This window comes from Chanodichthys erythropterus, chromosome 15, assembly GCF_024489055.1.
Source record: "Chanodichthys erythropterus isolate Z2021 chromosome 15, ASM2448905v1, whole genome shotgun sequence".
Lineage (NCBI taxonomy): Eukaryota > Metazoa > Chordata > Actinopteri > Cypriniformes > Xenocyprididae > Chanodichthys > Chanodichthys erythropterus.
Window position 1 is genome coordinate 28372845 of NC_090235.1, and position 26335 is coordinate 28399179.

The following is a 26335-nucleotide window of genomic DNA, read 5'->3' on the forward strand; positions in this document are numbered from 1 at the left end:
TGGAGGAAGTATACATTATGTCCCATTGATAATAGTGACATATGCCGTCCAATGGGCTCGCACAGTCTTCTCATGTCGACTTTCTGCGGCAAGTACGGAGTTTAGATCCAGTGCTGTTCTGGACTGATGCAGGAATAAAGACGGCAACCAGTCGTGAATGTTAAACACATAGACGCCGACTTATAAGTTTAAAAATCTTGCGAGTAAATGGGATTCAACGTCTTCCGAACAGAATGTAAAGAATTCCTTGAAGGATGTGGGGAATTAAAGGCTCGTGTGCTGCGCTGTTATTGTTGTTTTTGGCTTATATCTCCGTGTCCTCGGTTTACGCCGGTAAGTTCCCCTGATTGTCTTCATTTAGACAGGAATGTCATTATCATATATGGGCATTATTTGGCTTTTGCGCAAGACAGAGAAAAAGACACGAGACCCTGTTACTCTATTTTTGCACGCATGAACAGAATGGCAACAGTTTATCTTTTAACTACAAACAATATGCATGGTAAAATGCATTCTGATATGTTCACATTGGCAGAGAACAGACAGGTTGCGGGTATGAGATGAATAAATGATGCGCTACTACCTGTTCAGCCCTCCATTGGGGAGCACAAGGCGCTCGTGGGTTTCCACTGTTCATTCAGACTGCATGTAAATGCTGTGAACAATTCATGTGATCGTAATTGATTCTGTTCACAGAATCAGTAGAAACCTGGTCGGTAGACAGAAATTAGGCAATTTGAATGCACACTAGATCACATTTGAGAGCTCTGGGGTTGAGGGAATTTGTCTGGATGGATGCAGACACATTATAGTAGGCTACTGAATTCATTTGTTAAATGGCAAATGATCGGATAACTAGTACAGCTAAATAACTACAGCAGAATAATGATTACTTTGTCAAGGTCACAAATCCATCCCCTTCAATCGTATTTGCGTTTATCTTTCTCCATTAATTTAACCTTTCAAAGCGATATATCATTTAATAGCCTATCAGTGTGTTGAAATATCCCTCTGGCCTATATATAATATAGCAATCATCATGGCATTTTAATTTTATTTTAACAATTTTGAAAACCTATAAAACAACAGCTGGTTTCACTTATATAAAAAATAATGTGCAGATAACAATATCAGATTGTTGGTGATATCATTTGTTGGATGGTTCAGGTTTTTTGGGAACTTGGAAAGGATTTAGAATAATAATTTACCTTTTTAAAAGTGGCTGAGATATAGGAAATAAAGTGCCAGTACGTTGAATGACAAGTGCAAACCAATGACTACCACAATTAATGCACATTCATCTTTTTAAATTCAAATATGTGTCAGTTTACAGAAAACACTAAAGTATAAAAGCATTTTAGGGTGCACGAATGCAATGGCAAATGTAAATGAAAATATTCAAAACTGGTCCTAATGAGTAAGTTTTCAGCAGTTTGGTCTACATACAGTATGTGTGTTTTAAGTTTTTCTTCTGTTCGCGGTGGCATGAAAATGAGTGCGTCACCTGACATAAAAATGATAATAGTGAAAAGTATCAGCAATTTGAAATGACTTTGAATTCGCTAGATGTCATGCTGCTTGCTTGCTATATGTGGATGTGCATGTAACACCAAATATACACCACTATTATTGTAATTATTGTACAATGTAGACAGATGTATTGATTATATAACGGATCGTAGCATTGAATGTTGTGTTGCTTGCATTGTATGTGTAATATTAGATTAAAAACTTTAATCAGCTTTGTTTTTTATGCAGCAAATGTCATTTTCACCCAAGCCAGAGACATTTATACACTGTCCAAGTTTGGAAGTGTTTGCCAAACACTTACCCCATATCCCCGTTTTGCTTACCAAGACATAATCGTCTCTGATCAACAGCTCATTTTAAACAATCAAAAGAAAATTACTTTAATCTGTTGATAAATCTGTGAAAAACCTATAAGACTTATGCTGTGTTCCCTACCTCTGAGGAGGGATGTCGTAGCCGAGTTGGTCACATTTCAGTAAACAGGTCAGAAATCTAAGATGGAGTCGTCCAGGCAAACCTTAGTTGCTTGCTCTTTCAGAATAAAAACACATAAAAAAGTGGTATTTTGCACAGATAATGTTCATGTATCATGTATCATGTCCACAAATAGAGTGTGCACCACTGAATTTATTCAGGCCCAGACAAACAGAAGTAGTAATAAACAATGTATTACTACATTTTCACTATGGTTGATGCCAGGGTTTGACATTAACTTTTTAGCTCACCAGCCACTGTGGCTAGTGGTTTTCCAAAGTTACTAGCCACTCAGCATTTTCACTGGCCACAATTTTGCTGTTGGGAAATTACATTTTATATGATTAAAGATGACTTTGGCATTCTTAAATTAGTCATTTTACTTGATTTACATGATTTAAAACCCTTTCAAACTTACAAATGCAGACTGACCACCCAAATCAAGACTACATTGTGTACTAGCTGGTATGTACAGTTATTTTTGTTAGGCTATATAAAAAGAACAAAGAAGCAAATTACAAATAGTAAATCTTTTTTTTTTGTTTTTCAGATACATAGGTTTATTTAACATGTATACATTTATTTAACATCTTTTTTTGTTTGATTAACATCAGTGACAGACAGGTTTGGGGGCTGCTGATTGCATGGACATAATATACTGACACATATCCAGTTTTTACCCACCTGTTTACGTCCACTTAAGCCATAACCGATTGTATTCATGCGGGATACTCCACACGATGGACATTTTGACATCTCTCTGTGTGTGTATTTGACTATTCAGGCGCAAAGAAAACGATCGTGCGCGCGACACAGAGAGAAAGAGAGAGCGCACGCGAGAGAGTGCTTCTGTCATGCGTCATTCAGCGCGATTCCGCTTATCCCGCCTTCACTAACAGCAAGTTAATCAATAAAGAATTGTGATTGAATTGTAATTTTGTGATACGACGAGCTTGGTTACCTTTCATTTGGCTGTAGGCTGAAATTATATTCACCCCGTCATAATGGTTAGTGGGAGTGGATGTCTTAACAACAAAACAGCTGAAATCTACCTGCATTTGGCGGGTTGGCGGATGTTATTGTCAAGCCCTGGTTGATGCGCTTAGCAGCCATATTGGATTCTGAAGTTTGTTGTGCTTCCCCCGAGTTTCCCCCGAGTCGCGTTCCAGTCAAAAAGGAAGTTTCTTCCCTATTGTGACGTATATCCAAGGGAAGCGGCTTTTCAAACAAGTAAAAATGTAGGGTGGGATTTCATGTATGTAAATGTATGTTTTCTGGAGGAAGTCACTTGTAATTTCATTCTATAACAGTTGTTTGGTGAAGGAGGGCCCATTATTTCATATCAGTAGATTATTATAATAAAATATATACTACTATAATAGTGTAGAAATACACAACGAAGGCTCTTTTATCATAAAAGTTGCTGTGAAGTGATTTGGCCATTTCTTATATCTGTTTGTTGAAATAAGAGCGCAGCGTGTGCTGCATGATTATAGTGCTGTTCTGAGCTGCTAATGTGTAACATTATGTCCAGATTAACTGTAATAGAGAACACACACAAACAGACACTAATAAAGCACACCGAACCATTTTCACTCTGCTTTTCTCTTTTATGTTGTCTAGAAAAGCAACAAAGCCTCTGTCCATACGTCTTTATACTGAGGCACTGGCAGTGATGCAGGACGGAGGAATATTAATGAAGAGAGCAAGTGACATTTCCACACCATTATGAAAAGAACACAGTTTCAAACACCCTGTCTAATACAGAGAAGCAACAAAGGAAGCAGGTGAAACAAACATGCCAGAGAATAACTGATCAACTTTAGAGGCTGCATGATGGTTAGTCTTATTACTGTGTTTTGTTATGACGCTTGTGATGAAAGGCAGAGGTGCCCCCGCAATGTGCAACGCGGAGTTCCTCGCTCCAAGCTCTCACATGTTTGTTTCATCTGATAGTGTCAGGCATCTCATCAAAGCTACAGGAGGACATTGTGAATATTTTATGAGTCTGAGGTTGTTTAGTGGGTCCGATCGCCCCTGTGCATTGCATATTAGAGCTAATCTATCAGTTAATCACTCTGAGATTATGTTTTTGAAGCATTAAAGGGTTAGTTCACCCAAAAAAGAAAATTCTGTCATTTATTACTCACCCTCATGTTGTTCCACACCCGTAAGATCTTCGTTCATCTTTGGAACACAAATTAAGATATTTTTGATGAAATCCAAGAGGTTTTTTTTTTATCCTCCATAGACAGCAATTTAACCACCACTTTCAAGGTCCAGAGTAAGGGGTAAGACTTTGTTAAAACAGTCCATGTGACTACAGTGGTTCAACCTTAATGTTATGAAGCAATGAGAATACTTTTTGTGTGGCAAAACAAAACAAAAATAATGACTTTATTCAACAATATCTTCTCTTCTGTGTCATTCTCCTATGCAGTTTACATTCAGAATGACTCAGAATTGGCCAATGCTGTTCATGTGAGCAGCACGATGCATAGCCAGCCAATAATGAGTCGATAATTGCCAATAATCTATATGGAGGATTTCATCAAATATATCCTAATTTGTTTTCGAAGATAAACGGGTGGAGCAACATGGGGCTGAGTAATTAATGACACACTTTCCATTTTTGGGTGAACTAACCCTTAAAGAGGATGTCAGTCAATGAAAATTTTAATAGCATAAAATTGATGAATTAATCACAATCACATAAATTAATATTTAACTGATAAAAGGCAGGCAATAGAACTCAATATATTGGTTGTTATTTGTCTTGCTAAGTGTAGTTTGGTGAGACACACAAAGCATGAATTGCGCAGAGGTTTGGAGCTGTGATGCAGTGGTTAATGCATAGAGTATATTAACACGCTTGGCTATTAGTGCTCAGGTCAGACACAAGCCGACTTTAGCTGCTTATGATGTTTTATTTTTATTGTGAAAGTATTTATATACCTTAATTTTTTTATTTTTTTTATTTTTTATTTTTTTACATTTTGTTATGTTGCAGCCTTATTCTAAACTGCTTTAAATTACTTTTTTTTTTTTTTTTTTACATCAATCTGCACTACATGCAACCGTAAAACGTAAAAAAGACTTCTTAATGTTTTTGTCTCTCATGCTCACCAAGGCTGCATTTGTTTGATCAATGATACTGTAAACAGTAATATTGCAAAATATTATTATAATTGAAAATAGAAAATTGCTTTTAAAATATAGATTTTCTTTAAATATCTTTTAAAATGTAATCTATGCCTGTGATGGCAAAGCTGAATTTTCAGCATCATTACTCTAGTCTTCAGTGTTGCATGATCCTTCAGAAATCATTCTAGTATGCTGATTTGGTGCTCAATTATATTATCAGTTATTATTGGTGCTCAATTATTAATAATGGTCCTTATTATCAATAAGATATATAGGATGGTAGGAAAATATCTTAAGGATTTTTTTGTGCAGGCAGAAGGCTTGATTAAAGGCACAGTATGTAAGTTTTGCCACTAGAGGTCGGTTATTCAAAACAATAACAAAGGTGTAGTTTGATGATGCCGTGAATGAGTGTGGAATCATGGAAGTTGTTGTCTTCCCCTCCACAGCTGATTGAAAGCAATCCAATGAGATTCAGACGAAAATCATGGTCATGCATGAATAAATGTATTAAAAGTTTTGGTCCCACTTTATATTAAGTGGCCTTAACTACTATTTACTTACATCAGAAAATAAGTACAATGTACTTATTGGGTTCATACTGAATTGCAAAACACTTTTGCTGCTATTGAGGTGGATACGTTTAAGGTTAGGGAAAGCTTTGGTGGTATGGGTAGGTTTAAGGGTAGGGGTAAGGTGTAAGGGATGGGTCAACGGTGTAATTATAGATTAATTATAGATGTAATTACATGCAGGTGTTTTTAAAATATAAGTACAATGTAATAACATGTATGTACACAATAAGTGCATTGTATCAAATTATTAATTTAAATGTAAGTACATAGTAGTTAAGGCCACTTAATATAAAGTGGGACCAAAGTTTTATTAATGTTACTGTGGTATGAAGCATGGCAGGGCATAGAGACATGGGACAATTTGCGATGCAGTCGTCCTTTCATTTCATGTTTATTTTATGATTAAAGTTATGTTTAACGTCCACCTCCTTCTACCCTGAACATGAACTTTGTTACAAGTGTTTGATCACTTAAATTCACATTATTTCAATCTAATGAAATAGCGCAAGTACTGAATTACTACTCATACAGGTCACTTTATTTGACGAATTAAAATTGTGGTGTAATGCAGCGCTGTTTTTCTTGTTACAAAACAATCATATTAAAAATACGTTTGAGTGCGTTGAAAGTTATGTTGTAACGTTACTCTATGCGTTCGCTTTGTGGCTAGTATGAGACACTTGTTGCACTTTGCTAGATCGATATTAGAATATCATTATTAAAAGCTGGATGACTTGTGTTGTGGCAAGCAATTAATTAATTAATAAAATACGGTGGATAAAATGCTGTATTACTGCTACTAAAAATGAAGCTCATTCTGATTATGCTATGTTAGCCACTTGAAAAAATAGTTTTTTCTCTGAGGCATGGTACAAACATGGTACTCGCTGTAAATCAAGAAAACAAGAGATTCAAACAATAAGACAAACCGTGTTGAGCTATATAACAATGACTAGTTTTCTGTTGATAAAGGTATTCAAACAGTTGCTCACCTGTCTAATAAAACATAATATATTAAAGCGTCTTTGGTGTTTCCATGGTTCCTATGCAAGTAAAACCGAAAATCGAGGGTAACGAGGATATGACTTCATTGACAGACGATGCAGTGACACGGTCCATTACACTGGTTAAAATTGCTGATTTCTCTGGATTTAAACATTGTTGGAGACATTTTTTATAACACAAGTCAACAAAATATATAACATTGTTCTAGTGGTTTTTGGATATTTTAAACAAAAAATCTTAAATATACTGCCTTTAAATGTGTTAATATTTGTCACTTTTTAATTAATCACATAAAATTAGCATGGCAGATACACACTGCATGATAATACTCTCACACAAAATACTGTCAAAAATAAGAGGAGGTCAGGTGGGGCACAGATTCTAAGCTAAGATGTTATTAAATGCTGGAGGGGAGCAGTTTGCATCACTTCCTTTGAGTTCAAGACAGGCCATGGGTCTGTGGATCAGAGACTGGGATTTGAATCTCAAGGGTGTAATATTCTCAGTCTAGAGGTCATCCTGAGCTGTGAAACCACTTACAGACTTCAGGCAAAACTGCCTCCTGTCATCACTGAATTGTTTATCAGAGGCTCAGTTTTTACTCTCCATGAGGGAGCTTTGCTAAATTACTGTACAGTAGGAAATAATTTCACAAGTCAAGGAAATAATGAAATATTTGGCTTAAGCTGCTAGTTTCCTTTCTCAAATTCAGACTCATGATCTGATTTTAAAAAGCTCCTGACCAAAATTGACCCTAATAAATATCCCTCTAAGGTTTCCTGTGGGACAGCAGTGCTAAGATATTTACAAGGACTGCCATGTCCAGGGACTGAGGGGGCAGTCAAGCTAAGCCAGGAGATTCACCTCATAGCCTTGGCTCCCTAAATCACGGCTACAGGTCTAGGTAATGGGTGTCACCGGACCACTGCTGCCCACCTGACTGCACACTCCTCAGAATGCTCTTGCTTCCTACAAGGGCAACTAGCAAACATGGTCAATGTGACATGTTGAAAAATGAATCAAATTAACTTTTCCAAAGGGCCAGTATTCCTAAGCAGTGCTCATTGCGAGATTGCCGGTTGAGCAAATACCCTGAAAGTCTATACATTCAAAACACGTTTGTCTCTGCAGACAGGCTAATACACTTTAGGTTTGGTGTCTGGCTGCAAGCCAAGGACCCATAGAACATTCACATGATCCCATCCCATTACCAACCTATGAGATCCAGAAAGACTAAAACTTCTGCCTGTCCTGAGGTAACATTAATGCACTGTATTTGTTAACATTATGTCTGACACCTCAACTCTTCAGTGGTGGTAACAAATATATTCAAGGCAGCTTGACCTTCTTCATTTTTAAGAGGGTGATTTAAGTTGAAAGGCATTGCCAGTGATTATAGTTGAAGCCCTGTTGTTGAAGCCTTTTGGAAAATATCCAAATAAAAGGCAAATTATAAAACACAACCCATCATAAATGGTGAAGTGTTTAACTTATGCGAAACTATATAGAATAATAATGTTTTTTTACCAAATTTGTTTCACAAATACTCTCACAGATTATATTTTCTCAGAACTTCAAACTGGAAAGATTCAAGCGAACACATTTAAAGGAATAGTTACCCCCAAATAAAACCATGTCATTCCAAACCCTTGGAATGACTTTCTTCCATGGAAACAAAAACGAAAAGTTTAGCAGAATGTTCATGCTGCTCTTTTCCAAAAAACATACAGTCACCAGGAGCTGAAAATAAGACCCCAATTGAGTAAATAAAAGTGGTTCATACAACTTGCGCACTATTTAAGAGTCTTCTGAAGTGATATGATAGCTTTATGTGAGAAAAAGAAATACAAGTTATTATTCAATTAAAATTGTCAAACTTCAACATATTCAAACTTAAAGGGTTAGTTCACACAAAAGTAAAATTTCTGTCATTAAGTACTCACCCTCATGTCATCCCAAACCCGCAAGACCTTTGTTTGTCTTCGGAACACAAATTAAGATATTTTTGATAAAATCTGAGGGTATCTGATCCACACATAGACAGTAATGACATTGCACCTTTTGAGGTCCAGGGATCAGACGAATTTGTTGAATAAAGTCATTTTTTTGTTGTTGTTGTTTTTGCGCACAAAAATTATTCTTGTCTCTTCATAATATTAAGGTTGAACCACTGTAGTCACGTCAATGGTTTTAATGATGTCTTTAGTACCTGTCTGGACCTCAAAAGGTGCAATGTTGTTGCTGCCTATGTGTGGATCAGATACCCTCAGATTTCATCAAAAAATCTTAATTTTTGTTCCAAAGACAAACAAAGGTCTTACAGGTTTGGGACGACATGAGGGTGACACAACTTTTATTTTTGGGTGAACTAATCTTTTTACACTTTGCAATCGTTGTTGTAAGTGATGTTGGTCAGTTCCCCTCAAACGACCAATGCTATTTTAGTATTATTTCTATACTACTATATTATTTATTAATGTTTTTATATTTTCATTTTTAAATTTACATTTTGGACTGAACTAACCTTTTTCACAACAAGATTTCTTGAACAGGCATCAGTAAACTACTATGTTTCTGAATGCATGTTCCATTACTCCCCTATTTAAGGTGTTATATATGACTGTTCCGAACACATCCTGCCCAATGGGAAACACATTATGTCCTCAGGGATGACTGGCTTTCTCTGTCTGCCATCCCCTTTAAATACATTATTTCCCATCTGCAGGGTGTGAATTTGTTACATTGTGATGGATGACGTTAAGCAGACAACTATTTCACTCTGTAGTCAACAAACATTACTGATGATTAGATCTTCATGCACCGATTTAAGCAACGGCATATTATCATTCTGACAAGAGATGACACACAACACAACTTCTGACATCTTCCCTGCAAAACATTTCCATTTAATTTATGAACAAACTGCCCAATGGCGAAGCAGTGGCTGGCTTTGTATATTCTAGGCTGTGCCAGGCCATTTTCTTTGTTTGATGACCATCAAAGACAAAGAGGCTGGTTCAGATAACAATCTAAGAGCTCCCACACAGTAAATAAAAGTAAAGAGCAGTGGAAATATTGATCTAGAGCAAACATCGAGCTGAGCATCAGTGCAATTCCATCAGCCAAACCGCACTGTTTATTTCGGTATTAGAAAAAATAGCTAGAGAATGGAATAACAAAGAAGTTGACAGAATGAAACATTTTGGGTTGAAAATTATTTTGTACTTACGTTATAATTCATGATTTCACCAAGTGCAACATCTTCCTGGATCAACATCTTTGTCAGATGTGAGGGACAAGTTTACATTTTATGTCAAGTTTACGCTTACAACCAGGGTTAGGTGCTTCTACATCAGTGTTATTCATCTATCATATATGATTTTAGGGATAAGTTATGGGTAGGGTTAGGTTTAGGGGTAGGGATAGGGCTAAATTTTCAGACAGGAATGTTCCAGGATCAACAAAATATGTCTTACTTGACAAAATCACGGCGACCCATAATTCATAATTTAATACTTGAATGAGAATATCTTAATAAGAACGTAATGGTTATGTAGTTGTGTTTGGGTGTCCAGGGTCTTGTGTATTCAAGTGACCACCTAGAAACACTACATGCTAACAGCTGCTCAGAATACCATAGCAACCACATGGCAACACTCTGGTAACCACCCAAGACAGCCAAGATGGGTTGCAGATATGCATTTTCTGTGACGTCATATGAAATGTAAATAAGTTGTAAGGATAATATTGCATAAGAGTTGTTGTTTCGCTTTAGTATGTATACAAAATAAATAAAAAGAGCTAATTCTGCATAACTATATGCATGGCAGACTAGATCTGCAATGCACACTGCTGCTGTTGCTACAGAGTATGAATCAAATATGAACTACAGACACGCTGCAGTGAGCATTGAACATGCACTGCCGCTGTATGAATAGTCATATGTAAATCCCATAGCAGATCTAGGCAGGTGGAGCTGGGGGAAGTGGAGGGTTTCAGAGAAAGAGGACCAGCTTACAGCAAACACTGAGCCAGAATATTTAAATGTTGTGCAAGCGATCTTATTGGCTGCAGAACCAGCAGAGGTCATTCAGCTTGTGCCATGCAATAAATGATATCCCTGCCATTTATGTTCAATTATTAAAATTAATTTTTTTTTTTTTTTTTTAGAATCAGTTATCATGAATGACTGTGACTGGGCCATTCTACTTCTAGTACAGCAAAAAGTAACAAGACAAAATGGGACATCTTTCTTATATGTTGTTTCAGAAGTGTACTATGAAAATTAATTTATTATTGACATAATGCACAGTGAATAAGTGAAACGAATTATTATATTTTCGACAATCATTTTGTTTTATATGCTTTTAAGATTCATTGGGAAAAATGAGCAAGAATTAACTTGTAAGTTGTAAATTACATACAACATCACAATCATAGTGTAGTTCTGCAAATTTTCTGCAGTTTTACTGTTCTTCTGCATAAATGAGGGACTATAAAACAAGAGAGGTCTTGCAGTATGTCAAATCAGTACCTTTTATCCCGTTGTCTTTTTTTCCCATCTTCAGACAGTTTATCTGCTCCACTCAATGTGACCATCAAAGCACTGGAGGGGAACTCAGCGATAGTGACATGGGACATTCTGGAGGGAGACCCAGTCATTGGGTTTGCCATCACCCAGCAGGTATTGAACCAGTTTATGGTCAATTTCGAGTCTTTACATGTGCAAAACAGGAGAAATTACCTCATAACTCAAGTTTAATGAGGCAATATCATGGAGGAATGCTTGTGTAAGCATGTTAGTTATGTGTCGATGTAGACTGGTCTGCTTTCTCTTCGAGGGCACATGCTGTTGATACTTTAAGTGGCCTTGAGCTTTCTGTAAATGTTTTATGCATGCATGCGTAAGTGTGTGTGTGCATATTTGAGGAAAGCAGTCACTGTGGAGACCTCGGTAATAAGGACTGCAGTGACCATCTGCTGGAGTACAAAGCCATTACAGCTTGTCACCAAACTGAGCGAGACAGAATTTCTGCAGTGTGCGTGCGCGTGTGTGTGTGTCTGTTAATTTTATCTCCTCATGAATTTCTCATGCCACTTATCACAACTATGGGATTAATTCACTAAGAATTGCGCTGATAGCACTGTTTATTACTGCACACTATAAATCTGTTCTGACAATGACATCATTTATGCAGGTCTTTTGTGAATAAGACATTTTTAAAGTAAACATTAAACAGCATTTAATATGTATTTTACTTAGACACATTTGAGAGAAATGCACGGATCAGTCTTGAAGCACTAATAATGATTTGATAGTGATGAAATTTATCAGCCCTAAGTGTTCATTTTTTACCATTTATTTTGCTTTGAAGTGGAAAAAATGAATGGTATTACCAAATAGTTATTCTGGATAGGAGCTATTTCTCCTTTCTCTCATTTTCTGAGTGAAATGGTGAAAGACATGCACAAACAGAGTGGACAGAGGAATGAAAGAGAAACAATATCTGGAGATTCATGAGATGTTTGTTGTATTGGGTTTCTTGGGGGTGAAGTTTGCTACTTATTTAATTTAAAGTTATTAAAAGCATAGAACACACAAAAAAGATTATATTCTGGAATTGGTTTTAATAATAAATGAATAATTAAAATAAGCAAAAATAGAAATCTGGTCATTTTCATTAAATATTACAAATAATGGCTTTCAGATTTAATGTTATATGGCTATAATTACCCATTTTAACTTTCAAAAAAATAAAGAAAGAAAGCAAGCAAGCCTGGTGTCAGGGTTATGTTTAATTTTTTGTGTTTTGTTGTTATTTTCCCGTTTGCCTGTGTTCTGTTTTCCAAGTTAGTTTCCTTGGTTTTTAATTAGTTCCACACACTTGTTTCTGTTCAGTTGATTAACTCTCCCCATGTATTTGAGCCCTGAGCTCTTTCTGTTCAGTGCTCAGTCTCATTTGCATTTATGTGTTGTGCTTGTAATTTATTTCCTAGTTATTCACCTGCGTGTTTCTCTTGGATTTTGTTTAATAAGGACTGTTATTAACTCTCCATCATCTTACGCTATGTTAAAGCCACCAACCCCATGACAGAAGACTGAACCAAGAACAGATTATGGATTTACCTACCGTTCACCTGCTCTGTTTAGAGCAAGGGAATACTAATCTCGAGAACCACACCAGTGACTTTCTAGATTTGCTGTGCCTTACCAATTTCCCTTACCACACCCTTTGTGTATTTTTTCGAGCAAGCCTAAATGAGCGGTGTACAGCACGGCTAACTGGTGTTAGTCCTAGAGAGGATTTTGCCACGTTTGTGGAGTGGGTGTTGGAGAACAATGGATCGGCTGCACCATCTGCCCCAAGGAGGACGTCACCAGCCTCTGCAGAAATTTATGAATTGGAAGAAGATATTTACCTGACTCTCTCGTTCCCACTGGTCCCGCCCAGCTCCTAGTCTCCTGCGTCTCCACTGATCCAGCCCAGCTCCTAGTCTCCTGTGTCTACAGATACCCCCTTTCCACCAGCACGAACCAGGTGCTAGTTCAGAGCTAGTGCTAGTGCCAGTTCGGAGCTGGTTCAAATTGACGAGCCTTCTAAGAACCGGTTAGCCTTTCCACAGGCTAGAGAGCCAGCACAGAGCCAGGTCTTATGTCAATGTATACGTCTCATATTTCACAGCAAAGCTAGCACCGCAGCGCCAAACACAAACACACCAGGCTCGTTTGAGATGCATCGGCTTCTCACAAAGCGATCGGCGCATGCCATCAAAGCTCAGCGAGAACGATCCAAAAGTACAAGTAGTCGTATGCTCTACAAACGATCCTGCGGATCTGCCGAATCGGTCTACGCTGCTCCGATGCATCTCGAACAAGCTTTCTATCAACAATCGCGGATGTTTCACTACTGTTGATGATCATGGCTTTGCAAACCTACATCGGCATCCAAACACGGCTCGCCATAATTTATATATAGACGGAGATTACGATCAAGCTGCTATAAGCTCGATTAGCTGCTATTTCAAAAATGGCGGTCACAAGTTTCTTGTTGGTCACGGTAACCCCGCCTCCAGCCCCTGACGCAAGCGGTTCTTACTTCTAGCCCAGCAATGTTTTGTTGCTACTTACGAACCACTTTTTCTGGTTCGTAGCTGGTGCTTTGTGTGTCGAAAGACAAAGAACTGATTTGAATCTAGGCTCTTGCTCCGAACCAGCACTCAAACTGCCTTGGTGGAGAAGGGGTAAGAGATCCCACCCAGCCTCCCTTTCTCACCTCCTCTTCCAAATCCAGCCAGGCCATCAGACCCTGCCTCCACTGGTTCCCTTCAGCTCTTCGGCTCCTCCTTTGTCTACTCCACTATGCTGTGTGGATGCGCCTCAGATCTTCCAATCACCAGCTCCACCTAGCCAAGAGGATCCCCTGGCTCCACCTCTAGCCACCGAGCCCATCGCTTCACCTTGGCTCATCAACCAGTTGGCTCCGCTTTGGCTTCTCCCACCCTTGGCTCCACCTGGTACTGTCGTCCTTACGGCTCTACCGGCCTCCTTCGTCCCTCCGGCTCCGCCATGGTCAGTCATCGCTCTGCCTGCTCCATGGACCTCCAGGCCCCCAGCTGTGCTTCGCCCCTCCCCCACATGGCTCCGTCGGACTCCGCATTCCCTCCGGCTCCGCCACCACCCAAGTCCTCTGGCACCCTTGCTCCACCTAGGATGCTCATCACTGCGGCTCCACCAAGTTCTCCGAAGCCATCGGTTTCGCTTGGTCCCATTGGCTCTTCGGCTCCGTCTGGGTTTCCACCTCCATCGACTCCGTCTGTCATCCCTCTGCTTAAACATGCCAAATTTCCACCATGGCTCCTCCCTCCGTCGACTTTACCGTGGGCCTTCGTACTGGCTATGGTCTGGGTCCCTGCCTGGCTCCTCCAGCTCCTGGCTCCTACCACCATCATTGGCGCCTTGGTCTCTCCCGCCATCATCTCCTCAAGATTCCTGCCATTTACCTGATCCACATCCTTCTTCTGAGACCTACCCCTCCCCCCTCAGTTGGACTATTATTTGTAGTTACAGCACAAGGACACTCCTTCCCAGAGGAGGGTGCAATGTCAGGGTTCAGGGCCATACCCACCATTGAGGTCCGGACCTCTGTATTTTTCTGAGGTGTATATATTAATATATAATATATAAAATGTATAATAATATATAATGTAATAATATATATAATGTATTTTTCTGAGGTTGTGAAATATTTGCCTAATATTAACTCTACTTTGGTGCTGCACGGACATATTGCACAATGCCAAGATTACTGACCTTCTCATCTGAGCTGTCAGTGGACAAACAGCGCTCATCAATGCAGGGATGAACTAGGTGGTGTTGGTCGTGGCTACTGTTGGCCTAAGCTCGGCTGCTATTTCTGTCTCTTTTTTGTTTCTTGACTAGAATTGCATTTATATAGATCCAAAACCGTCTCTTTACAACCACAACAAATGGGACACTTTTCATACACGCATTCCGACTTTGCATTTGTTGTGAAATGGTTTTAAAGCTATTGTTATCCAATTTTTGGCATTCAAACGTCTTAAAATGCACATATGTACACCAGGGAAATCTAAATTTTCTCAGGGGAGCATGCCCCCGAACCCCCCCTAGCAAACTAGATTTTGTGACCTCGGTAATTATGAAACCCTGCATACGGTCCTGTCAGGGTTATGTTTACTTTCTTGTGGTTTATTGTTATTCTGCCTGTTCCCATTTGCCTGTGTTCTGTTTTCTTATTTAGTTTCCTTGGTTGTTAATAAGTTCCACTCACCTGTTTCTGTTCAGCTGATTACCTTCCCCATGTATTTAAGCCCTGAGTTACTTCTGTTCAGTTTTCGGTCTCATTTGCGTTTATGTGTTGGGGTTGTAAGTTATTTCCTAGTTATTCTCCTGCGTGTTTCTCTTGGATTTTGTTTAATAAAAGGACTATTGTGAACTCTCCATCGTCGTGCGCTTTGTTAAAGCCACACACCCCATGACACCTGGACGGAGAGGTGAAAATAAGAGGACTTGGTGACGTCAACCAAAGAGGAAAGTTGTTGTAGACACAGAGCAAAATATTACATACTGATTAAATATTACAATGACATTTTTTTTATTATCTCTGGAATAACATACACTGATTAATTATTCACAATTAGATCAGGAACATGTATTTAAAAAGTAAATAGGAAGAATTTTGATTTCATGTTGACTTGAATGTATGTGGCATCAACCACATTTATCCTTGGATTATTAGCACAAGCCTTTCAATCTCATTATTATTTTTTCAATTTGATGTTTATAGAAGAAGGACGTACGTATGCTGCGATTCATCCAGGAAGTGAACACCACCACTCGTTCATGTGCATTATGGGACTTGGAGGAAGACACAGAGTACATTGTGCATGTGCAGTCCATTAGCATGAGCGGCACCAGCCCCCTAAGTGAACCTGTTCTGTTCCGCACTCCCAAAGAGTCAGAGAAACTGGCCTCCAAAAGCCCAGGTAAGCCAGCAGCACTAACTAAAAACTACCAAAATCAACCTTTTTTGGACATAATAATCCATAATACCATAATAGTACCATGGTATTCTTATCATTTTGGGAATTGCAACATTGTGAGTTTATATCTTGCAATTGCAACTTTATGTAGCATATTTAGCATGTATTTTCTTGTACTTTTGACATTATATCTTGCATTTCCATAATTAATCTTTGCAAAAAATTTGAAAGCATAGATCATCCAAAAATGAATTATGTCATCATTAACTCACCCTCATGTCATTCCAAATCTGTATGACTTCTTTCATTCGTGACAAATACAAGTTTTTTTTTTCTCTCTTTTTAGTAAGAATATGCTAGTGATTAATTTCAATATAATGAAAGTGAATAAGGACTGAGGCTGTGAAGCTCCAAAATAGCAAAAAACACCATAACAGTATCCTAAAAGTAGTTTATATTCCTCCTGCACTATATTCCACAGTCTTCTGAAGCCGCTGATACTAATTTTTCAGATGCCTTTATCCAAAGTGAGTTACAAATAAGGAATAAAACAAAGCGATTCACACTAAGGAGGCAGTAACATAAGAAGTGCTGAAATGCAAAGTTTAAAATTGTTCAGAGGAGTACAGGCACTGAGAATTCTAGAGAAAACTAGAATAGAGATGAAATTCACTTCGTTATTGACTGAACATTGTGACTTCGGCTGTAGTTCTTTGTGGTGTGTTAAGTGGAGAAATTGCAAAATCTGATTTGTGGACAGATCATTGTTTTTAGGTGAGATCATTCAGTGAATAGATCCAGTTCACAAAACTGGTCTAAATGATTCAAACTTTATAAATGCATGAACCATATTTTTAACACTTCTCTGGTGATTTTTTTGAAGTTTGAAATCTTAAGTATCCATTTATTGCAATTATATGCAAAGCTGGCTAGTATATTAAATTTAAAAAAAAGAAGTCTCCTTAATGTTTCAAGAAAGAAAGAAAGAAAGCCATGCACATTCAGAACAACATTGGTGTGAGTAAATGATGACAGAATTGTCATTTTAGGATGAACCAGTCATTATATTATTAGTTAAAAAATATTACATGCAGTGATACAATACTGATAAAACACATTTATCGTTCAAGATTTGTACAGTTAAAAAAATAGATTAATTTGAAAGATGACTAAATAGTCAAATCACTTCCGCAGAGGGAAAAAAAAAACACAGCAGGGAGGTGGTTATACAACCGCTCTAAAAATGGTGTTGTGTCATAATTCAGGGCATGAAGTGTTCACTTTTGTGCGTTTCCCCATTGAATTTTCTGTTACTATGGAGCTTGTCTTATCTAGAGCAACGCACAAAACACTCAATTTTTATGTTGTGTAATCCATTTCGATGACCTACTTACTTACAAACATCTGCTGGGGATGCTTGTGTTCCTGAAACACTTGCCATTTTATGGGTGAGCGTCAGTCCTTGGCACTGGACCGTACCGATGACATTTGGTGTCAAAACCGTCAGTTGTGCAGGTTAGACATTAGTTAAATGTCAAATGATACCTCTTTATCTTTCACATCTATGTTTCTGAAGAAAAAGGAGCTATTATTTAGTTTCAAAGAATGTTTCTCACAAATAGTGTGAAAAAAGTGATACATTTATCTCATTTGCTATCATTATATGATGTACACTACTGTTCAAATTTTTGGGGTCAGTAAGATTTTCTTTAATGTTTTCGAAAGTTGTCTCTTATTCTCACTAAGGCAAAATACAGTAAAACAGTAATATTGTTCAAGGTGCCCTAGATTCAAAAACTGAATTTACCTCGGCATAGTTAAATAACAAAAGTTCAGTACATGGAAATGACATACAGTGAGTCTCAATAATATTGTGAAATATTATTACAATTTAAAATTATGGTTTTCTATTTTAATAAACTTTAAAATATACTTTATTTCTGTGATGCAAAGCTGAATTTTCAGCATCATTACTCCTGTCTTCAGTGTCACATGATCCTTCAGAAATTATTGTAATATGCTATAATAAGTTTTTTACACCTGGATTTGGGGATCCTCTGCCATTCCTCTATGCAGATCCTCTCCATTTCTGTCAGGTTGGATGGTAAACATTGGTGGACAGCCATTTTTAGGTCTCTCCAGAGATGCTCAATTGGGTTTAAGTCAGGGCTCTGGCTGGGCCGTTCAAGAACAGTCACAGAGTTGTTGTGAAGCCACTCCTTCATTATTTTAGCTGTGCTTAGGGTCATTGTCTTGTTGGAAGGTAATCCTTCGGCCCAGTCTGAGGTCCTGAGCACTCTGGAGAAGGTTTTCGTCCAGGATATCCCTGTACTTGGCCGCATTCATCTTTCCCTTGATTGCAACCAGTCGTCCTGTCCCTGCAGCTGAAAAACACCCCCACAGCATGATGCTGCCACCACCATGCTTCACTGTTGGGACTGTATTGGACGGGTTATGAGCAGTGCCTGGTTTTCTCCACACAAAAAGTCCTATCTTGGTCTCATCAGACCAGAGAATCTTATTTCTCACCATCTTGGAGTCCTTCAGGTGTTCTTTTAGCAAACTCCATGCGGGCTTTCATGTGTCTTGCACTGAGGAGAGGCTTCTGTCAGGCCACTCTGCCATAAAGCCCCGACTGGTGGAGGGCTGTAGTGATGGTTGACTTTCTACAACTTTCTCCCATCTCACATCTCACGACTGCATCTCTGGAGCTCAGCCACAGTGATCTTTGGGTTCTTCTTTACCTCTCTCACCAAGGCTCTTCTCCCCCAATACGGCCAGCTCTAGGAAGGGTTCTGGTCGTCCCAAATGTCTTCCATTTAAGGATTATGGAGGCCACTGTGCTCTTAGGAACCTTAAGTGCAGCAGACATTTTTTTTGTAACCTTGGCCACATCTGTGCCTTGCCACAATTCTGTCTCCGAGCTCTTCAGGCAGTTCCTTTGACCTCATGATTCTCATTTGCTCTGACATGCACCGTGAGCTGTAAGGTCTTATATAGACAGGTGTGTGGCTTTCCTAATCAAGTCCAATCAGTATAATCAAACACAGCTGGACTCAAATGAAGGTGTAGAACCATCTCAAGGATGATCAGAAGAAATGGACAGCACCTGAGTTAAATATATGAGTGTCACAGCAAAGTGTCTGAATACTTAGGACCATGTGATATTTCAGTTTTTCTTTTTTAATAAATCTGCAAAAATGTCAACAATTCTGTGTTTTTCTGTCAATATGGGGTGCTGTGTGTACTTTAATGAGGGAAAAAAAAAAAAAACTTAAATGATTTTAGCAAATGGCTGCAATATAACAAAGAGTGAAAAATTTAAGGGGGTCTGAATACTTTCTGTACCCACTGTGTGTGTATGTGTGTGTGTAAATATATATATATATATATATATATATATATATATATATATATATATATATATATATATATATATATATATATATATATTAGTGAATGTGCCCTGATTTTTGGATATTGATTTTGGTATTTTTGATAGAAAAAGTCAACTATTAAACAACATTTCATAGGTTTATGTCACTCGTAATAGTGAAATACTAAAATAATGTTAAATAATATTAAATAATGTAAGCATTATAATATACAGTGTAATGTATAGTGGGGTCAAAAATTCAAAAATGACTAATAACATTTTAGGATTTTAAACAATTTAAAACAAAGAAAGGTTATGTTATAAAATGAATTTTAAATATTTAACTACTTCTAAGTCAGATTGTCTTGCTTCCATTTTTTTTTTAGCAAAATACTAAACAAAATTGTTATGCTGATAATATAGGTAATGTATTTTCTTCACAGCATTTTCACAAGTGTTCTCCAACTTTTGGAACTCACTGTATATAAAAATTACAAACTGACCTGTATATTAATCTATTATTGTATTTAAAGGACATATTCATTAAGGTATAAAGTTCTCTTTTTCAGGATCCATCTTCAAATCTGTTAACTCTGCACTAATGTCATTTGTGATGGATCAGGGGTAAAGAAGTGCTTAGGCACAGCAGAGAGTAGTTTTCAGATGGCTAACTCTTAGCTGACGCATGTGTCAGTTAGATAGCAGGAGCGTTTACAAAAAACTAAAGTTTAATCATCAAGCATTAGTGCTCACGTTACACTCTAATTAATCAAGTGATCACCATTACACTTCACTAAATACCAGAGCAGCTAATAAAAACAGACAGTTAATCCTTCTCTCCGCAGGCCTCCCCTCTTCATCGCTTCAGGGTGGCTTCATGTTGTTTTTTTACTGGACTCATGACATGTATTGATGTCGATTGAGAGCTGAAAAATGCCTCAACTTTCCCCTGCACTCGAACGCCTGAGACATCCAATAACATTTCAGTTTCACCTAAAGGGTATCGACTTTTTCTTCAAAGAAAGAAGAGGCACAGAGAGTAACTTCTCCCAGTCATTATGAAGCACAACGCTTCTGCTCCTTCAGATAAGCAGGACATTGAAGAACTTCGCTTTTCCCTCTGCGGTTAATCAGTGAACACAGACCAGAGCGCTACATACAGTTTCTTTTAACTAACAAGGCCTTAATTAGAAGACGCTTTAAATTTTCAGCCAAGAAAGTGACCCCTGAGGTCTTCTCCCATTGAGAGGAGAGCCCAACCCTGAAGTGATCCTCACAGTCATCGGTCCTGATGAGCTTCGACTTGGGTTTGGCTGGAGGCAGCCAGTTTTATGATTTTGATTGTGATTTTTTACATGAAATATAAAGAATGAATATATCTGAGCCAGAGAAGATGGCTTTAGGCTCTGCTTTAGATCCTCTTGAGACTAATTAAATAATCTGTTAGATAAAAAAAATCCTTAAATAATTCTACTGTGGTTTGCGTGTTGTGTCATGGTGACTGTGCTTCGATAACTGCAGAACTGTGCTTGTTTTTTGACTTTGAAAATACATGAGTGAAAGAATTGTGTTTGTTTGAATCCACACAGATGAAGTGACCATGGAGGAGGTTGGCCAGGCTGCCCAGCTCAGGGCTGGAGAGCTCATTATCATTGTGGTGGTTCTTGTCATGTGGGCAGGTAAGAATGTGATCAATGATCAAACAGTTTGTAGGTGAGAATCATGTTGACTAGAGAAATTCTACAATGGCTACATTCACAGAGCAATCTATTTCCACATTTAAGAGTCTATATTATAATATATATATATATATATATATATATATATATATATATATATATATATATATATATATATATATATATATATATATATATATATATATATATATATATATATATATATATATATATATAATACACACACACACACACACACACACTTTTTTTACTTTTTCTATCTGATTTTCTTTGGCTCAAAGTGAGGAATGTTTCTATGATTCCCATTTGATTTATATCTTTATATAACACTTATAATTACTTCTATGAATAAGTCATTAACATTTAAAATCATTAATGTCCCCATGAAATCAAAATTGATCTAAATATGATAGCCTTACTGTTATCTATAAGCTAGTGTGCCCCAAAGAAATGACAACATTCACATTTAGAAGATATAAGCATTCAAAACTTACAGTCTCTCATCTCCGCCAATGTGGATCAATGATTTTGATTGTCACTCTGCACTTCAGCTTCTCATCAGATTTTCTGTCCAATCAAATGCTCTCTAGAATCTGAAGCGTCCCACCCCCCTAAACTGTAAATAGACGCTGAAGCGGAGGCTAAAATCGGTCACTTGTTCACACTTGGTGAAGGGCACATAGTGCACTATATAGGGGATAGGGAACGATTCAGTGTAAGTATGCTTTCTATGGGGGCAAATTAAGTCTGGTTTCACATTAGTGTGAAGTGAACCGTCGCAGCGCGCACATAGTCTGCTTCTGTCCTGGGACACTATAGCACAGAGCGGATCATATGTGTGAGTCGGTGCATACTAGAAAATGAATCAGACCGATTTAAATTCTGCACAGTATGCTATATTTTAAAGCGATATGGCGGAGTTTAGGAGGAAACTGCGTCTTTAAATTATGTGTGTACATTTTATATATATCCAGTCATTAAAGGATTAGTCCACTTTCAAATAAAAATTTCCTGATAATTTACTCACCCCCATGTCATCCAAGATGTTCATGTCTTTCTTTCTTTGGTCGAAAAGAAATTAAGGTTTTTGAAAACTTTCCAGGATTATTCTCCTAATAATGGACTTCAATGGTCTCCAGATGGTTGAAGGTCAAAATTACGGTTTCGAAGGGCTTTAAACGGCACCAGACGAGGAATAAGGGTCTTATCTATTGAAACGATTGGTCATTTTCAAAAAAAAAAAAAAATGTAAATGTATATGCTTTATATAAACAAATGATCGACTTCCAAGTGGTTCTGCCAAAACCGCTCTTTTGAATTCTTCAAAAAGCTTATGCTTTATGTCCTACGCCTTCCCTATTCTACTTACGGAACAAACACAGCGGCAGTTCCATTTTTTCCGTAAGCTGAGTAGGGAAGGTGTAGGACATACAGCGTAAGCTTTTTCTTTGCTTGCAGAGTAGAGAAATGATGAGAGCGTTTCTAATGTTATAATTGGATCTTGGAGGCCTTCCTTAACTTTTTATAATCCACACATCAAGTCTTTGAGAAGACTAGGGAATAAATCATCAGACAGGACAGTACTAGCACAACTTAACTCAAGGCTGCAGCGCAGCTCATCATCCTGTTCTAGTCCAGCTATAATTGGTATGTTATTATTATTGGGGGCAGAATCATGGTGCAATCCATCATTGCATTTTTTCCTTTCCTTCTTTTGACAATGTCCCATCCATCACTAAAACTCTCCCATCCTGTCTGCAACTCTCTGAATTTCATTTGTGCACAGGTGTGATAGCTCTGTTCTGCCGGCAGTATGACATCATCAAAGACAACGAGCCCAACAATAACAAGGACAAAGCCAAGAACTCGTCAGAGTGCAGTACCCCAGAGCACCCTACGGGGGGACTACTACGCAGCAAGGTCTAATTCCTCCTTCCCCTGTCGGCAATAATAGGCTTTAGCCTCAGGACAGGTATGTTGGTTGGTTGTTTGTGTGCTTGCTTGATTGAAGAAAAAAAGTGCAAAAATATCACATTAAGTTTGATCTTTTGTTGTTTGGTAGTATTTAAGATATGTTTCATTGTTTGCTTTTCTAATACAATCCATTCTACTCACTATTGATAAGATGTTATGGTTAAAAACATGGGGAAATATAAAGTACTTGCAAGGCAGCACTGTATTGATATTCCTCATTCTATAGTTCAGGTTTGTTCAAATACACTAAACCAAAGTATTAAACTCTGGACTGCTTAATGTGCATTCAGTCTAATGTGTGCTATCTTTTTATTATGTGATAGTAGCCTATATCCCAAAGCAGTGCTTCCCAACCTTTTTTCCAGGAGACCCCTATTTTAATATTCAAAATCCTTAACGAACCCCTATATTAAACTGTAATACTAACCGTCGGAAATGGCATCGTGGTTTGTCAAACTGGTAACTGCTACTCACTAAACCTCAAACTACAGTGAGCTTGGTGACGCCAGGTATAAGGTTTAAGCGATATGGAAAATGGATGTATGGAGGCTTATAATCAACGTTATAATAAACATTCTATAGAAGTTATTTTTTGCTTATTTAAAGATAACCACCCTGCAACATTCTGGGAATGTTGGTTGCAAAAAGAAAACCTAAAAACAATGTTTCCAGAATGTTATTATTTGATTCTCAAATAAAATAGGAATCAAATACTAAAGTTAGGGGAATGTTCTTTTTTTTTTTTTTTGCTGTTTTTTTTTTTTTTTTTTTTTTAAACAATTTTTGGTTGCCACAGTGTTAGTTTCTGGTTACCAGAATGTTCTTTTTTACAGTTTGTTTTTGGTTAGCCAGGAAAGTTTTCTAAACGGAAATAGAACGTTAGAATAAAGTTCTACAAACCAAAAACTAACGTTATTTTAACGTTCCCCTAATGTTATTCTAACATTCCTATAGTGTAATGCTAACATTATTCTAACATTCCCCTAACGTTATTATAAAGTTATTCTAACGTTATTCTAACTTTCCCCTAATGTTATTATAACATTCCCCTAACGGTATTCTAACATTCCTCTGACATTCTCCTATCATTATTCTAACATTCTCCTACCGTTATTCTAACATTCCTATAACGTTATTCTAATGTTATACTAACGTTCCCCTACCGATATTCTAATGTTCCAATGTCATTAATGCTGTACATCAGTAATCATCCAGCTCACCCGCAAAGTATAAGCGGTATGGAAATTAGATTTATGGAGGTTTATCATCAACGTTATAATAAATATTCTATAAAAGTTATTTTTAGTTTATTGAAAGATGACCACACTGCAGCAGAACGTTATTTTTGGGCTCCAAAAAGAAAACCTAAAAAGAACATTCCCAGAACTTTATTATTTGATTCTCAAAAAAATTAAATAATAAAAAATAACCAAATACTAATGTTAGGGGAATGTTCTTCTTTTTTTGCTGGGGTCCAGCTAACAATTTTTGGTTTCCAGAACATTAGTTTTTGATTCCCAGAATGTTCTTTTTGACAATTTGTTTTTGGTAAGCCAGGAAAGTTCTTAACGGAAATAGAACGTTTTGGTTTGTAGAATGTTATTCTAACATTCCTAGAACATTCCCCTAACCTCTTTACTCTGATATCATTACTCCGCTGTACATCAGTAATCATCCAGCACACCCGCGACCCAGTATATTATAAGTGCTATGAAAAATGGAAGTATGGAGGACTATAAGCAGTATTACAAAGCATCTTGTTTTTATGTTTATAACATTTGTCTTACATTAGCATAACATTAGAGGAATGTTAAAATAATGTTAGAATAAAGTTCCCCTAATGTTATTATAACGTTATTTTAAAGCAATTCTAACGTTATTCTAATGTTATTTCAATGTTCCCTTAATGTTATTTTAACATCCCTATAACGTTATTTTAACGTTATACTAACATTCCCCTAATGATATTCTAATGTTCCAAGAACTCAGTAATGCTATCAATGTAATCTGTAATCATCCAGCTCACCCGCAGCTCGGTAAAGTTTGTTACAAAAAGTCTACATTCTTTTAGGGCGTAGTATAGGCGAATTGGGATGCTGAATCACATTTGAGTAGAATTTGAAGCATAAATATACATAACACAAAATATTGGATTAAATAGTTAATTTAACATATTAAAATATTTGTAGCTATATTAAATAAATTAGAAGTATGTTGATGATCGTCAATACTCTTACTTTGTCTGCCATCTTGGATTTATAGGATTGCTCATCACAATGTATTCTGGAATTGCCTTTTTCACAAAGGTTACATGTAATGCTAATATAAATTATGCTGCCTACCTTTTGGAACTACATTTGGAAATACATTTGCGTCAATAGCAGACTAACATCAATGATTCCATGAAGAACCTTAGTTCACCCAAAACGGAAAATTCTGTCATTAATTACTCACCCTCATGTCGTTCCACAACCGTAAGACCTTCAATCATCTTCAGAACACAAATTGACATATTTTTGATGAAATCCGAGATGTATATGACTTGTCCATTGACAGCAATATAATCAACACTTTCAAGGTCCAGAAAGGTACTTAAGAAATCGTTAAAACAGTTGACATGACTGCAGTGGTTCAAACTTAATTGCTGCTCACGTGATCAGCTTTAGCCAATACTGAGCCGGCATTCGGACGTAAACACGGAAGCCTTCACTGTGCTTACTGTGGCAACTGCATAAGGATAATGACAGGGAAGAGATTGTTGAATAAAGTCGTTATTTTAGTTTTTGCTCACCAAATTGGGAACCAAATGTCCATCGCTGCGAAAACTTTTTCGCCCTTTTGGAACCTTTATTTTGATGCCTTTAAATGCTGCCTCTGCAGGCAGTTTACTATAGGTTTTGGAACAGTGTGTGTATTGATTCCTGTGTGCAGGAGACTGACAAAAAAAAAACAAAAAAAAACAATAAGTTCACCCAAAACTTGAACATTGTTCTTTTGCTGCCTTGCAAGCACTAGTGGTATTTCCATGAGGAAAT

General features: G+C 37.4%; 1 protein-coding gene across 1 annotated transcript; it reads left to right on the top strand.

Annotated features, from left to right (window-relative positions):
• The first annotated feature begins 254 nt into the window (after nucleotides 1–254).
• On the top strand, nucleotides 255–23252 carry fndc5b (fibronectin type III domain containing 5b). Its single transcript, XM_067412407.1, has 5 exons — nucleotides 255–333; nucleotides 11297–11412; nucleotides 16055–16253; nucleotides 21216–21305; nucleotides 23113–23252. Exons 1-5 carry the CDS (start codon nucleotides 255–257, stop codon nucleotides 23250–23252), a joined length of 624 nt encoding a protein of 207 aa, XP_067268508.1.
• Nucleotides 23253–26335: the final 3083 nt, after the last annotated feature.